At 42.3% G+C, this 14,379-nt stretch overlaps 1 protein-coding gene across 1 annotated transcript; it reads right to left on the bottom strand.

The window, feature by feature from the left end:
- Positions 1 to 517: 517 nt before the first annotated feature.
- On the bottom strand, positions 518 to 13,285 carry LOC112261273 (probable E3 ubiquitin-protein ligase HERC6). Its single transcript, XM_042315606.1, has 23 exons — positions 13,012 to 13,285; positions 12,205 to 12,361; positions 11,974 to 12,056; positions 11,349 to 11,576; positions 11,078 to 11,169; positions 10,259 to 10,386; positions 9,983 to 10,140; positions 9,759 to 9,808; positions 9,546 to 9,637; positions 9,305 to 9,364; positions 9,095 to 9,191; positions 8,808 to 8,991; positions 8,213 to 8,364; positions 7,899 to 8,021; positions 7,600 to 7,698; positions 7,282 to 7,461; positions 6,853 to 6,993; positions 6,274 to 6,440; positions 6,103 to 6,172; positions 5,946 to 6,016; positions 5,385 to 5,568; positions 4,999 to 5,101; positions 518 to 1,163 (listed from the first exon to the last, which is right to left on the bottom strand). The coding sequence occupies exons 1-23, from the start codon at positions 13,229 to 13,231 to the stop codon at positions 952 to 954; spliced, it is 3,051 nt and encodes a 1,016-aa protein (XP_042171540.1). The 5' UTR covers positions 13,232 to 13,285; the 3' UTR covers positions 518 to 951.
- Positions 13,286 to 14,379: the final 1,094 nt, after the last annotated feature.

The following is a 14,379-nucleotide window of genomic DNA, read 5'->3' as shown; positions in this document are numbered from 1 at the left end:
GATACATACATAATTATTCTGTCAATAAAACACAAGATACAGACATATGTCAAAAGATGATGCAGACGTGTCCAGAAAAAAAGGATGTTGAAATGCCACACTATTGCAGGATTACATCAAATGCCACACTATTACAGAATTACATCAATTGCCACACTATTACAGAATTACATCAAATGCCTGTCACGCCTTGGTCTTAGTATTTTGTGTTTTCTGTATTATTTTGGTCAGGCCAGGGTGTGACATGGGTTATTTATGTGGTGTGTTTTGTCTTGGGGTTTTTGTAGGTTATTGGGATTGTGGTATAGTAGAGTTGTCTAGGTAAGTCTATGGTTGCCTAGAGTTGTTCTCAATCAGAGGCAGGTGTTTATCATTGTCTCTGATTGGGAACCATATTTAGGCAGCCATATTCTTTGAGTGTTTCTTGGGTGATTGTTCCTGTCTCTGTGTTTGTTTGCACCAGATAGGGCTGTTTTGGTTTTTACGTTTTGTATTGTTAATCTTTTATTAAAGATGTATCAATAACCACGCTACATTTTGGTCCTCCTCTCCTTTGACGGAAGAAAACCTTAACCACGCTGCATTTAGGTCCTCTTCGACGGAAGAAAACCTTAACAATGCCACACTATTACAGAATTACAGCAAATGCCACACTATATAAATAAAGAAAACATAGATAAATAAGTAGGCTCTTGAATGTATATTACTGAATAAGAAAGTTATTTTTATATATCACACTCCGAATTAGTAGACATTAAGTCAAGGAATGTTTTTCCAATAATAGGGCAGGCTACATATCCTGGATTTGCAATATTCACATTTCCAATAGAAAAAGCAAAGGAAAAATTTAAAAGAACCAAAATCCTATGCTAAACATAAGAGATATATTGACATGTAAGAAACACATTGAATGAAATGATGAACACAGCAGTAGCCTATATATAGTGTCCATTACTCCTTCCAGAAGCCTCTGTTGTGGGCACATGCCTCTTTGAGCCTGGCCAGCAGCATCTCCTTGGAGGGGTAGATGGGCAGCAGCAATAGCAAGTGGCAGGTAAGGGATTCTGGGAAATGCAGTTCAGTAGAGTTCTGCAGGATCGCTACCTTCATCTGAATCTTGTCCATGCCCAGGATGGGAGCGCGATCACAGCCCGTCAGGAACACTGAGAAGGAGGGGAGAGAAAGTGAAAGGTAGACAGAGATGGCCGCCTCACTTCGCGTTCCTAGGAAACTATGCAGTTTTTTGTTTTTTTACGTGTTATTTCTTACACTAGTACCCCAGGTCATCTTAGGTTTCATTACATACAGCCGAGAAGAACTACTGAATATAAGATCAGCGTCAACTCACCATCAGTACGACCAAGAATATGTTTTTCGCGATGCGGATCCTGTGTTCTGCCTTACAACCAGTGCAACAGAGTGGATTCCATGCAGCGACCCAAAAAGACGACTCAGAAAAAGAGGGAAACGAGGCGGTCTTCTGGTCAGACTCCGGAGACGGGCACACCGTGCACCACTCCCTAGCATTCTTCTTGCCAATGTCCAGTCTCTTGACAACAAGGTTGATGAAATCCAAGCAAGGGTAGCATTCCAGAGGGACATCAGAGACTGTAACGTTCTCTGCTTCACGGAAACATGGCTAACTGGAGAGACGCTATCCGAAGCGGTGCAGCCAGCGGGTTTCTCCACGCATCGCGCCGACAGAAACAAACATCTTTCTGGTAAGAAGAGGGGCGGGGGCGTATGCCTTATGACTAACGTGACATGGTGTGTTGAAAGAAACATACATGAACTCAAATCCTTCTGTTCACCTGATTTAGAATTCCTCACAATCAAATGTAGACCGCATTATCTACCAAGAGAATTCTCTTCGATTATAATCACAGCCGTATATATCCCCCAAGCAGACACATCGATGGCTCTGAACGAACTTTATTTAACTCTCTGCAAACTGGAAACGATTTATCCGGAGGCTGCATTCATTGTAGCTGGGGATTTTAACAAGGCTAATCTGAAAACAAGACTCCCTAAATTTTATCAGCATATCGATTGCGCAACCAGGGGTGGAAAGACCCTGGATCATTGTTACTCTAACTTCCGCGACGCATATAAGGCCCTGCCCCGCCCCCTTTCGGAAAAGCTGACCACGACTCCATTTTGTTGATCCCTGCCTACAGACAGAAACTAAAACAAGAGGCTCCCACGCTGAGGTCTGTCCAACGCTGGTCCGACCAAGCTGACTCCACACTCCAAGACTGCTTCCATCACGTGGACTGGGAGATGTTTCGTATTGCGTCAGACAACAACATTGACGAATATGCTGATTCGGTGTGCGAGTTCATTAGAACGTGCGTTGAAGATGTCGTTCCCATAGCAACGATTAAAACATTCCCTAACCAGAAACTGTGGATTGATGGCAGCATTCGTGTGAAACTGAAGGCGCGAACCACTGCTTTTAATCAGGGCAAGGTGTCTGGTAACATGACTGAATACAAACAGTGCAGCTATTCCCTCCGCAAGGCTATCAAACAAGCTAAGCGCCAGTACAGAGACAAAGTAGAATCTCAATTCAACGGCTCAGACACAAGAGGCATGTGGCAGGGTCTACAGTCAATCACGGACTACAGGAAGAAACCCAGCCCAGTCACGGACCAGGATGTCTTGCTCCCAGGCAGACTAAATAACTTTTTTGCCCGCTTTGAGGACAATACAGTGCCACTGACACGGCCTGCAACGAAAACATGCGGTCTCTCCTTCACTGCAGCCGAAGTGAGTAAGACATTTAAACGCGTTAACCCTCGCAAGGCTGCAGGCCCAGACGGCATCCCCAGCCGCGCCCTCAGAGCATGCGCAGACCAGCTGGCCGGTGTGTTTACGGACATATTCAATCAATCCCTATACCAGTCTGCTGTTCCCACATGCTTCAAGAGGGCCACCATTGTTCCTGTTCCCAAGAAAGCTAAGGTAACTGAGCTAAACGACTACCGCCCCGTAGCACTCACATCCGTCATCATGAAGTGCTTTGAGAGACTGGTCAAGGACCATATCACCTCCACCCTACCTGACACCCTAGACCCACTCCAATTTGCTTACCGCCCAAATAGGTCCACAGACGATGCAATCTCAACCACACTGCACACTGCCCTAACCCATCTGGACAAGAGGAATACCTATGTGAGAATGCTGTTCATCGACTACAGCTCGGCATTCAACACCATAGTACCCTCCAAGCTCGTCATCAAGCTCGAGACCCTGGGTCTCGACCCCGCCCTGTGCAACTGGGTACTGGACTTCCTGACGGGCCACCCCCAGGTGGTGAGGGTAGGCAACAACATCTCCTCCCCGCTGATCCTCAACACTGGGGCCCCACAAGGGTGCGTTCTGAGCCCTCTCCTGTACTCCCTGTTCACCCACGACTGCGTGGCCACGCACGCCTCCAACTCAATCATCAAGTTTGCGGACGACACAACAGTGGTAGGCTTGATTACCAACAACGACGAGACGGCCTACAGGGAGGAGGTGAGGGCCCTCGGAGTGTGGTGTCAGGAAAATAACCTCACACTCAACGTCAACAAAACTAAGGAGATGATTGTGGACTTCAGGAAACAGCAGAGGGAACACCCCCATCCACATCGATGGAACAGTAGTGGAGAGGGTAGCAAGTTTTAAGTTCCTCGGCATACACATCACAGACAAACTGAATTGGTCCACTCACACAGACAGCATCGTGAGGAAGGCGCAGCAGCGCCTCTTCAACCTCAGGAGGCTGAAGAAATTCGGCTTGTCACCAAAAGCACTCACAAACTTCTACAGATGCACAATCGAGAGCATCCTGGCGGGCTGTATCACCGCCTGGTATGGCAACTGCACCGCCCTCAACCGTAAGGCTCTCCAGAGGGTAGTGAGGTCTGCACAACGCATCACCGGGGGCAAACTACCTGCCCTCCAGGACACCTACACCACCCGATGCTACAGGAAGGCCATAAAGATCATCAAGGACATCAACCACTCGAGCCACTGCCTGTTCACCCCGCTGTCATCCAGAAGGCGAGGTCAGTACAGGTGCATCAAAGCTGGGACCGAGAGAATGAAAAACAGCTTCTATCAAGGCCATCAGACTGTTAAACAGCCACCACTAACATTGAGTGGCTACTGCCAACACACTGTCAATGACACCGACTCTACTCCAGCCACTTTAATAATGGGAATTGATGGGAAATGATGTAAATATATCACTAGCCACTTTAAACAATGCTACCTTATATAATGTTACTTACCCTACATTATTCATCTGATATGCATACGTAGATACTGTACTCTATATCATCGACTGCATCCTTATGTAATACATGTATCACTAGCCACTTTAACTATGCCACTTGGTTTACATACTCATCTCATATGTATATACTGTACTCGATACCATCTACTGTATCTTGCCTATGCTGCTCTGTACCATCACTCATTCATATATCCTTATGTACATATTCTTTATCCCCTTACACTGTGTATAAGACAGTAGTTTTTTGGAATTGTTAGTTAGATTACTTGTTTGTTATTACTGCATTGTCAGAACTAGAAGCACAAGCATTTCGCTACACTCGCATTAACATCTGCTAACCATGTGTATGTGACAAATAAAATTTGATTTGATTTGAATGGGAAGAAATCTAGTGGATGTCATTGTGTGGTAGGTAGCCTAGTGATTAAGAGCATTGGACCAGCAACCAAAAGGTCCCTGGTTAAAAGCCTTGAGCAAAGAAGGTGAAAATATGTTGTTGTGCTTTTGAGCAAGGCACTTAACCCTAATTTCTCCAGTAAGTTACTCTGGATAAGTGTCTGCTAATTTCTCAAATGTGTTCAGACAAAAATGATGTGTAAATGCTCTTGTAGAACAGGAAGTTCAAATATGCAGACAAAACCCTGAACCAGCATTATGAAAGACTGTATGGTTCCTCCAGTTTTACTCAACCGAGAGCAATTTAGTGCCATACTTACGGAGGAAAGCTTTCTTTTGGTCATCTGTCAGTTCCTCAAAAGCCTCCCAGAATGTGATGATGTTGGGATGTCTGGCATGATACTCTCCATCATACACAGTGTTCTGGATATACAAACCAAACAAATGGCAGCAATAATTAAACAATATTAAACTTGCACGCCATTTAAACGATTCACCACTCAAAGTCACACAGTATGTCACAAAGCACCATGTATAGCACATTATCTCCTAGTCCCAGTCCTAACTTGAGAAACGTACCCATAACTTGACATCAAAGCAAATCCCCCATTGATATAAATGCATCAACACTGACTGATTTATGCCCTAATTTCTCAAGTCAGCACCCAGCCCCACACTGAGTAATGAATGATGGTTGTATATAGACCTGTTTGAGCGTGTCCCAGTCGTAGTCCTCTTTCCCCACCATGACTCCCCTGAGCTCCTCAGGCTGGAACAACTCCACCACGTCCCTGTCACACACCTTGAAGAAGCCTCTCCTGAACTCTTCAAACACCTTCTCCGCTGATTGGTTGAAGGCGAGGTTCACGTAGGCATCAACAAACTGCTTCCTGTAAAAATGGTATTTAATGGTATTTAATGGTATTTTAATATTTTCAAAAACAGAAAACAGAACAAGCAGAAAGCTTGTTGTAACTTCTAACTTCTAAAATGTCAACCTTGTATTATGCATTACAGACAATAGACCGTAATGTGAGCCAGGTTGCTACAGCAGGAAAATAATCCTGCAGCAACAGAACATGTGAATTATTATGTGGATTATAATTAATGGACATTTTTGTAGGAGTTGATACATTTTTTGTAAGGGAAAATCATGTCTGAAGCCTTTTTAAACCTCAAATATATTCTACACTTTTAAAATGTCCTGCATTGCAGGAAAGTTCTCCTGCAACAAAGTGATGAAATTCAGATCTTGGTGTAGCCATACCTGTTAAAACTTGTGACTGGTTTTCCTGTTTCTTTGGGATCCAGCTCCACCTTCTGGTCATCCCAGATCACCTGATGAAAATAAACAGTTTTACCACTATTCACATACTGTATCTAGGGATATTTCATTGCTCAATCAGTTTCAATATTATACATACGGTGAAGGTCATGTCCAGGTTTTCTTCAACATCATCATCAGTGTAGTCCTCCAAGAGGTACCGCAAACTCCTTCAATTACAGCGAAAATGAATTCATGTTGAAACATTTTCATCCGTTTCTAAGGGACACTAATTCAATGCTAAAATGTACATTCTAAAATACAAACGTACCCTCCCACAACAGGGTCAAACTCTCTCAGGTCCTCCAGTGAGGGCTTGACCCCCACCATCTTCTTGAACAGGGCCAGAGGGAAGGGCAGGTGTACAATGTTGTGGTTGTACAGGGCCATGCCACACAAGACACCAAACAGGAAGTAGCTCTTCTCCTCCACTCTGGGCTGGTAGTAAGGGTAGGTGGCACATGAGTCAAGGCAGAGATCAAGAATAAACAAGAACAGGCACCATTCTTCTTCAAATAACTTTTATCTCCTTTGTTGTATTATGTTGTTGTCTGTATACTGCAATTCAGCTTTTAGCTGTGAATGTGTACAACTATAAAACCTTGGTACATCAGGAAGAGAGTAGGGAGTGATGGTGATTATACTTGGACACAATTCTGTATTGATTAATACAGTGCATATAGTGGCACTGTTTTAGTGGTTGAATCTCTTTCTGTTGCTATTAACTGACTAAATGTATTTAGATTGTTTTTAGAATATTATTCCATTACTCAACTATTTTAATTTGCTTGAGAGTGCAGTGATTTATTATATAGTAATGACATCATAATTCCCTAATTCTAGTTCTTACCTTGGCAGGGAACCAGACCAGTGTCTTGGTGTCATTGTACATGAACATCTCAGACTCTGATGCCAACAGCTCTTCAAACACATGGAGGAAAAAGTCCCTTTTGTTGACGAGCGACAGCTTCATGTCCTCCACAAACCGCACCTGAGGGATACAGTAAGATAGGCCACGTTTAGGTTGAGTTCTAGACTCTACCACTGGGCACAGACGTCAATTCAATGTCTATTCCACGTTTGTTTCACTGGAACCAACGTTGATTCAACCAGTGTGTGTCCAGTGGGTAGTGACAGTCTAACATTAAAATGTTAAATCGAGTAGCTGAGATTTGGTTTGATTTGGCCAAGATTAGTTGAGTTGTAACATTCGGTCTCAGGGATAATTATTTGAATGTTACTTTATTGTCCCTTTTGAACTGACAAAAGATAATTTTACCACAAGTTCTCTCTGGAAGTAGTCATGATCTGCAGCACCCAGTTGTCTGAAGGTGTCTTCGATGAGTGACGGGCGCCTTAAGGTCAACTGGAAGACTGGAGCAGGGGGAGATTCTGGGTTGTCTCGGAACGTTCCAGAAGGACACATCACCGTCAGCCGGTGGGCGAGTTTGTGAACCTCCTGCAATATATAAACATACTTTTAAGTATATAGAATTATATACCAGCTTGGGTAAACACTATGTAAGGTATACATAAATATGGGTCAATCTAATCTTATAATGAAGCCATATTAATTTTAAGTGGAATAATAGTTTACCTTTGAAAAATGTGCATGAATGTTGAAAACAGCCATCTTGCATATCAGATTCAACACAAATGGGAAACGGCAAAAGATGACAGGCATCTCCTCCATATCCTAGAAATGACACACAAAAACACAAGTAATATCTCAACAATTTATTATGGATCTCATTTCTTTCATATGCTCTGAAGTGTACGCTGATGCCCAGTGGGGAGCCACCATATGACTTTTCCCCCTCATCTTTTAAGAACAAACTTAGAGGGCCAATTCATAATTTTTCTAATTTAGAGATAGTTATTATGTTATTTTATTACCTCCCTTGTTGACCAAAAACGCCAAAGCTTCACATCCTCCATAGGAATGACGTTACCAATGATCTCTTCCACATAAAAGGTACTGGCTGGAACTTTCTGGATTCTTCCAGCCCTTTTGTTTGCCTTTGACATAACATAATGATACATTTCTACATTCCATCACAAATGTCTTGTCAGCAATAATTCTGAATTATTTACGATAAAGGACTGAACGGTTAATGAGTTATGTTGGAGGATGATCAACTATTGACAGAAATATAGAAAAGGATCAAATGCATAAAAATGATTGACAAGCAAGGTGCATGGACACTGACTTTGTGGAGCTGCTTGAGGAGTTGTAGCAAGAGTTTGACTCCAGGGTTGTGGGTAACCAGAAGACCATTCCTCAGCAGGAATGACAGGGCATTCTTCCACATCAGAATGTGCTTAGTCATGATGGAAGGCTCCAGTGACGACCACCAGTCTTCTAGAATACAGTAGAAAATGAAGTGCATTATATGACCTTATTGTAAATTACAATAATGTTTGCATTTCATGATACTGCCAAAAAAGGATTATCTCTCAGTCTATACACTGGTTATGTAGTGTCAGCCATGGTTCAATTATAATAATATTCTAGTCATTTTTAACTGATGCCAAATGTAATTATTAGCCGATGATTTTTTTTCTCTTTTTTTTCACCTTTATTTAACCAGGCAGGCTAGTTGAGAACAAGTTCTCATTTGCAACTGCGACCTGGCCAAGATAAAGCATAGCAGTGTGAACAGACAACACGGAGTTACACATGGAGTAAACAATTAACAAGTGAATAACACAGTAGAAAAAAAAGAGCGTCTATATACATTGTGTGCAAAAGGCATGAGGAGGTAGGCGGATAATTATAATTGGAAACGGTCAGGGGTTATTTACTTAAAGTTTTCATAGCCGTTTCGTTCAGATGGTTGTTGATAAATACTGCTAATGTCATGACCATGTTGATGACGTTGTGGTCCTCGTGGAGAAGAGGGATTGTGGGTAGTATCAGAAAGATCTCTGGTGACTTGATGACAGCTGCTGAAATGCAAAGATTTTCCACCAGTGGCACAATGTTTACCTATTTGGAAAAATAACAGAGAAATGATGAGTGTAACATTTAGTTCTGTTCTAAAATATATATTCATTTAACATATGGGTTTAAAGAGTAAGTTCATCTTAACTGATTTCTTAATCCAAGGTATGTTCAGTAGCTGGTCGAAAACCTGGCTAGCAGCTTCTAGGTCCACTGTCAAAGCTCCGGCTGCTTGTGGAATCTCACTGGTCATAGGAAACAGAGGGCATAGCATTAGCAAGAACACAACATAGTCCTAACTGTACACATACTGTTTTCAATTCAAACTATCCAAACCTTCCATTATAAAATAGCTTACCTGGCTTTGGTGAAACTGGCCACAAGACTTGAACTTGTTGAGAACATCAAGGATATTTCTCTGTTGGAACAAATGTAGACATATTTGATGTTTCAGTACAATTATACTATAAGAAATATACTGTAAAATAAATGTTTGTTTATGTCATTTTAGTTAGCTAGAAAAAAAATAAAAACTAACAAAGAACCTTTGTCTACGGTAGATTGTATGTTTTAATATTTAATGTAAATAATAAATTAACCTTTGCGCCTCTGCATTTCCTTGCTCCATCGACAGCCATTTTTGCAGCTTGGCTTTATCTAACCTCCCGATTGGCTGTTCTCTTTCAGAACTCTACAAAGGCAGATAAAGCAATATAATAAATGTGAATATCTCAAACATGAATTAGCTGCTTGAGACATTTAGAATGTTCCAGGCTCCCTATTATTGAGGTATAAAAGGTCAGAAACATTACCTCAGCAGTGTAAATGAAGTTTGAATTCCATCCCACTGATATCTTCATGTCTGGTAAAAAAAACAAAATGTACAGAAGAGGTTGTAGGGACATAAAATCTCATAATGTGTTCTTACTCAGTCACACAAACACTACATAGTCAGTATGTAGCTGCATAATAGAATTGAATAGAATCAAATACAAAATAGAATAGAAGAGAATAGAATACATATTGTATCTGGTACCGTTGTGTATGACTGTTGCTGCCCCACCAGAAGCCCTTTTCAGCAGCACTGGGGTGGGTCGCAAGCTGCCACCTGTGTTGCCAGTCCCTAGCTGACCTTTGACCCCACTGCCAAAGGCCCAGAGTTGACCTGAGGACCCCAGCACCAGGGTGTGATGGCTGGCAGAGTTACAGTAAGACAAAAACAGTCAGACTGAGAATGTTCAAGATTGGTTTCCTATCTGTTTATTATATGTGTATATATGTGTATAAGTAGCATTATGCTGTTGGTCATTACCTGCCACATGCTATCTGTGAGGCCAGTCCATCCATACCCTCTACCAGTTTGGGTAGGAGTTCATTAGCTGATGCGTTGTGCCCAAGCTGGCCTCGGCTTCCCTCTCCAAAGGTGAACACCTGTCCACCCTAAATACCACAAAAAAACAGAACCAGTTGTTGACATGTCAAGGCCCAGAGTTGTTCCTGGTCTATTCCGGTCAGGGCCCTAATTACTTCTTAAAGAGACAGAATATTAGTATTGAAGGGTTGACCTTTACTCTGGTAGCCCCGAGGCTTGATCTGTAATAACAGCCATAATCAGGACATATTCTGTATAACCTGTGACTTTCTATTCTGTAATAATCTGTAACTTCTCATTTAGTAGGAGACTGTATTCATGCACTCAGATAACAACTTGTATGCTCCATTGTGTAGCCAATCTCTTCCAGACACCCACCAGACACTTGATCATTTGTTTTTCACCTCTGTTCAAGGTCATTTTATATAACTGGCTTTATTTACCAATATGTGATGAATTGTATATTCGAGAGGCTGCTGACTTTGTGTGCAGAACTATCTCCCAGTGGGCCCACTGTTTAGGACATTAAATACTTTTTATAAAATAATGAACAGCTGTCGGATTTGTCTCCAACATCTCCCTTGGGGCCTTCATTAAAAATACAGTAATAATATGATACCTTGGTGAGAACAGCAGTGTCCCTCTCCACAGTAATAGTATGATACCTTGGTGAGAACAACAGTGTCCCTCTCCACAGTAATAGTATGATAACTTGGTGAGAACAGCAGAATGTGCCTCTCTACAGTAATAGTATGATACCTTGGTGAGAACAGCAGAATGTGCCTCTCCACAGCTGATGAAGGAAACCCCCAAGACTCTGAGAGCAGGCACAGAACAGATGTTGAACCGGCCTGGCAGGGGGAACAAGCATCATACAAGCATCATACAATATTCCCACTCATTATAATACATCTGTAAAACAACTTAGTGGTTATAACAAAGGAATCCAAGTTCAAATGAGAAAATGCTGGTGGATAAGCCTGATTAGCTTTTTATACAAGTAGCGTACGAAGTGAGAGAGTTGTAGTACCTTTCTCATCCACACGGTTGAGTCCCAGCTGCCCAGCCCTGTTCGCCCCACAGCAGTAAACCAGGCCTGGGAGGGTGAGGGCCAGAGTGTGGGTTCCTCCGGCTGCTACCTGGGTCACTGGGACCCCTATGAGGGAGCGCACCAGGGCAGGTATGGGCTGCAGAGGGACTCCCTTCCCCAGGCCCAGCTGTCCATGGCTGTTCAGACCCCATGAGAACACCTGTCCTCCTGTGGAAGACAAAGAAATTACATATTACATTACAATTACATCACAACAATTCCAGAGTTACATTCTTTCCTAATAAATATCATCTCACTGTCCTTTTGATGTTCACTCTTAGAAAAAATTGTTCTTTAGCTGTCCTCATAGGAAAAGCCTTTTTGGCTCCAGGTAGAACACTTTTGGGTTCCATGTAGAACTTTGAGACAAAGTTCTGACATGGAACTCAAAATTATTCTACCTGGAACCAAAAAGGGTTCTCCAACGGGTTCTCGTATGGGGACTGCTGAATAACCCTTTTAGGTTTAAGACAGCACCTTTTTTTCTAACTGATGCATGTGGTTGTCATAGTTTAGATGGAATGTAGTCTGTTTGAGAGACATCAGTAGGTACAGTACGTTATACCTGTAGTCAGGGCCAAAGAATGGGAATTTCCACAAGCAACCTGTATCACTGTTATCGGCAAGGGCGAAGGTATTGGAACTGGTCTGTGAAAAAAAAAGGAGACATCTAGTACATTTTGTCTTTGTTAGTGATCAGTGGAATCCAAGAGGGCTCTCATTACTTGACAATGTAAATCATAGGTGATATTTCACTATCAAGATCTATTTCAAGTTGAAGTGGAGGTTTCCTTGCCTTGGCCTGGGGACTTTGGAGACCGTAGTAGGTGCGATGCCCAGCTGTCCCTCACCCCCTGCCCCCCAGGAGTACACCTGTCCTGACACGCACACAGCAACAGAGTGGTCCTGACCACAAGCCACAGAGACCACTACCCCCAGACCCTCCACTGGGGCTGAAACGGGTAGAACACACAGTTTTATTTGGAAGTCCTATGTCTTGGAAAGGGTTAAATACTATTACATGTGGATTCCCTGGTGCCACTAGGGCAGTTTAACACCCTGATGATAAATGAGTTCACCAAGGTGTGCAATTGTTTTGACCGACTTTAATAATTTGTTCATGATGCCTGTGATGATAAATGTTCTAATGTGATGTACTTGTTATCGTATCTTGTAGTTTTAGATTTTATGTCCTCAGGGCACCATTGACTAAATGAAAGTCCATAATCTTGAGGATGACGTAAATTACATAGCAACAGTTCACCTTCGTTCTTCTGATTTGAATGGAGAAACGAAACTGAAACTGAGCCGATGTTGTAGTTTTATTGAGGGATAGTGTACCAATTTCTGAAAGTTGTGGTAAAGTTCACTAGGCTAAATATAGGCTACTAAACATTTTAATATAATCTGTAATTATGAACAATATTGTGAAAAGAAAATGTTAGCATAATGATGAAGAATAAAATTATTATAACGCAAGCATCATTTTAGCCGCACTTTCATCTGAAATAACCTACCTAGCGATCATTGCACCTATTCTGTAAATAGCCTACATAGCGAACCTTGCACCCAAATATTCAGATATCATTAAATGATGTATTACCTGGTAGTTTTGAATCTCTGTTCCTCTGTCTGCCAAGTTGTCCCTTTGAGTTGCGCCCGCATGATAGGATCCTGCCATCTACGGTGAGAAATAAAGTGTGTTGTTCCCCACAAACAATTTCTGTGACTTTATCAGAGAATATATTCCCTGCTATCGGAACAGACACATTCTCAAAGTTTAGACCAAACTGTCCACTCGAACCGTCTCCCCAGCAGAACATGATGACTGACTGATGAATGACTAAAGTGTGGTCCACCTAGGAAGACTGTACAGGGCACTACCTGTGTACGTGTGCGCGCGCATGTGCCTGTGTGTGAGCTACTTTTAGTAAAATATCAGAAGGCATTAAATCCAATTTGCAGTAGTTATCAATGATCACTGATTTTCCAGATTGTATGCACTGCATAATTGATTGAACACCCATAATGAAAATGTAAACAGTTTGCGTTGATTGGCCCCAATTACCTTATCTGAGGAACGCTCAGCTATCTGATCGATAAAATATAATTGGCTTTCATTAATTTCGTTTATCATTCTTTGGCCAATCAGCAGAACAGAACGAGGGGTTCGAGCCTCCGAGGGTCGTCACTAGTAACCACATTCATAAAGTCAGAATTATGTCGAAACCAATGACGTCACCAAACCCGGGCTATGATTTTATGTCAGCCCAGAGTCTTTTGACCTGCTGCAATGAATACTCCAAACATGAGCCCTGGCCAGCCCTGCCTTTTTAGTGTTGCCTAAAACCAGCAGTTATGTGTACGGTGGCACTTTTAGGAGGCGGAGTCAAAGTGGTTAGCCAAAGTCATTTTGGAGTCGTACCTAAAAAGTATATTTCGGCGCGCTGGCGACTGTTCCTTCTCCGAGGGAGAGAGCGCAAACAAAGATTTGTCTATCTAAACCAAGATAGACCACAGCCTGCCGTTTCCAATGGTAACAAATTACCCAGAACAAGCAATGAGGGGGCCAAGCACGAGCTAGCGAGATCCTATTAGCGCGTTCTAGCATCGTCTGCATATTTCCGTTAGGGAACAACTACTCTAAAATGCGCGTGTGCAATAACTCAATTCGCCTTTGCGCTCCTAAACAACGCGATTTTTTAAATCTTTGGAAACGTTAAAGTCTACAAACCTTAGTCCACTCGGTTCATAACATACTCTAATTTTGGAAACAGAAAACTGTATCGAGATCAAATGTTTCATCGATGAAATAATGTGCAGAATGTAGGCCAAAATCCATCTCGTTCCTTCTTCTCCCAATGCTCGCCAGTGGGCTTCCTCTCACTACCATATTTGATAGAGTAAAAACGCCAAGCGGATTCTTCACATTTAAAAATCCAGTGAAATATCTGTCTCATTGTTCTATCTG

The sequence above is a fragment of the Oncorhynchus tshawytscha genome, unplaced genomic scaffold (assembly GCF_018296145.1).
Source record: "Oncorhynchus tshawytscha isolate Ot180627B unplaced genomic scaffold, Otsh_v2.0 Un_contig_4718_pilon_pilon, whole genome shotgun sequence".
NCBI classification, from domain to species: Eukaryota; Metazoa; Chordata; class Actinopteri; order Salmoniformes; family Salmonidae; genus Oncorhynchus; species Oncorhynchus tshawytscha.
Note: the sequence above shows the minus strand (reverse complement) of the source record. Positions and strands in the feature narration are given on the sequence as shown.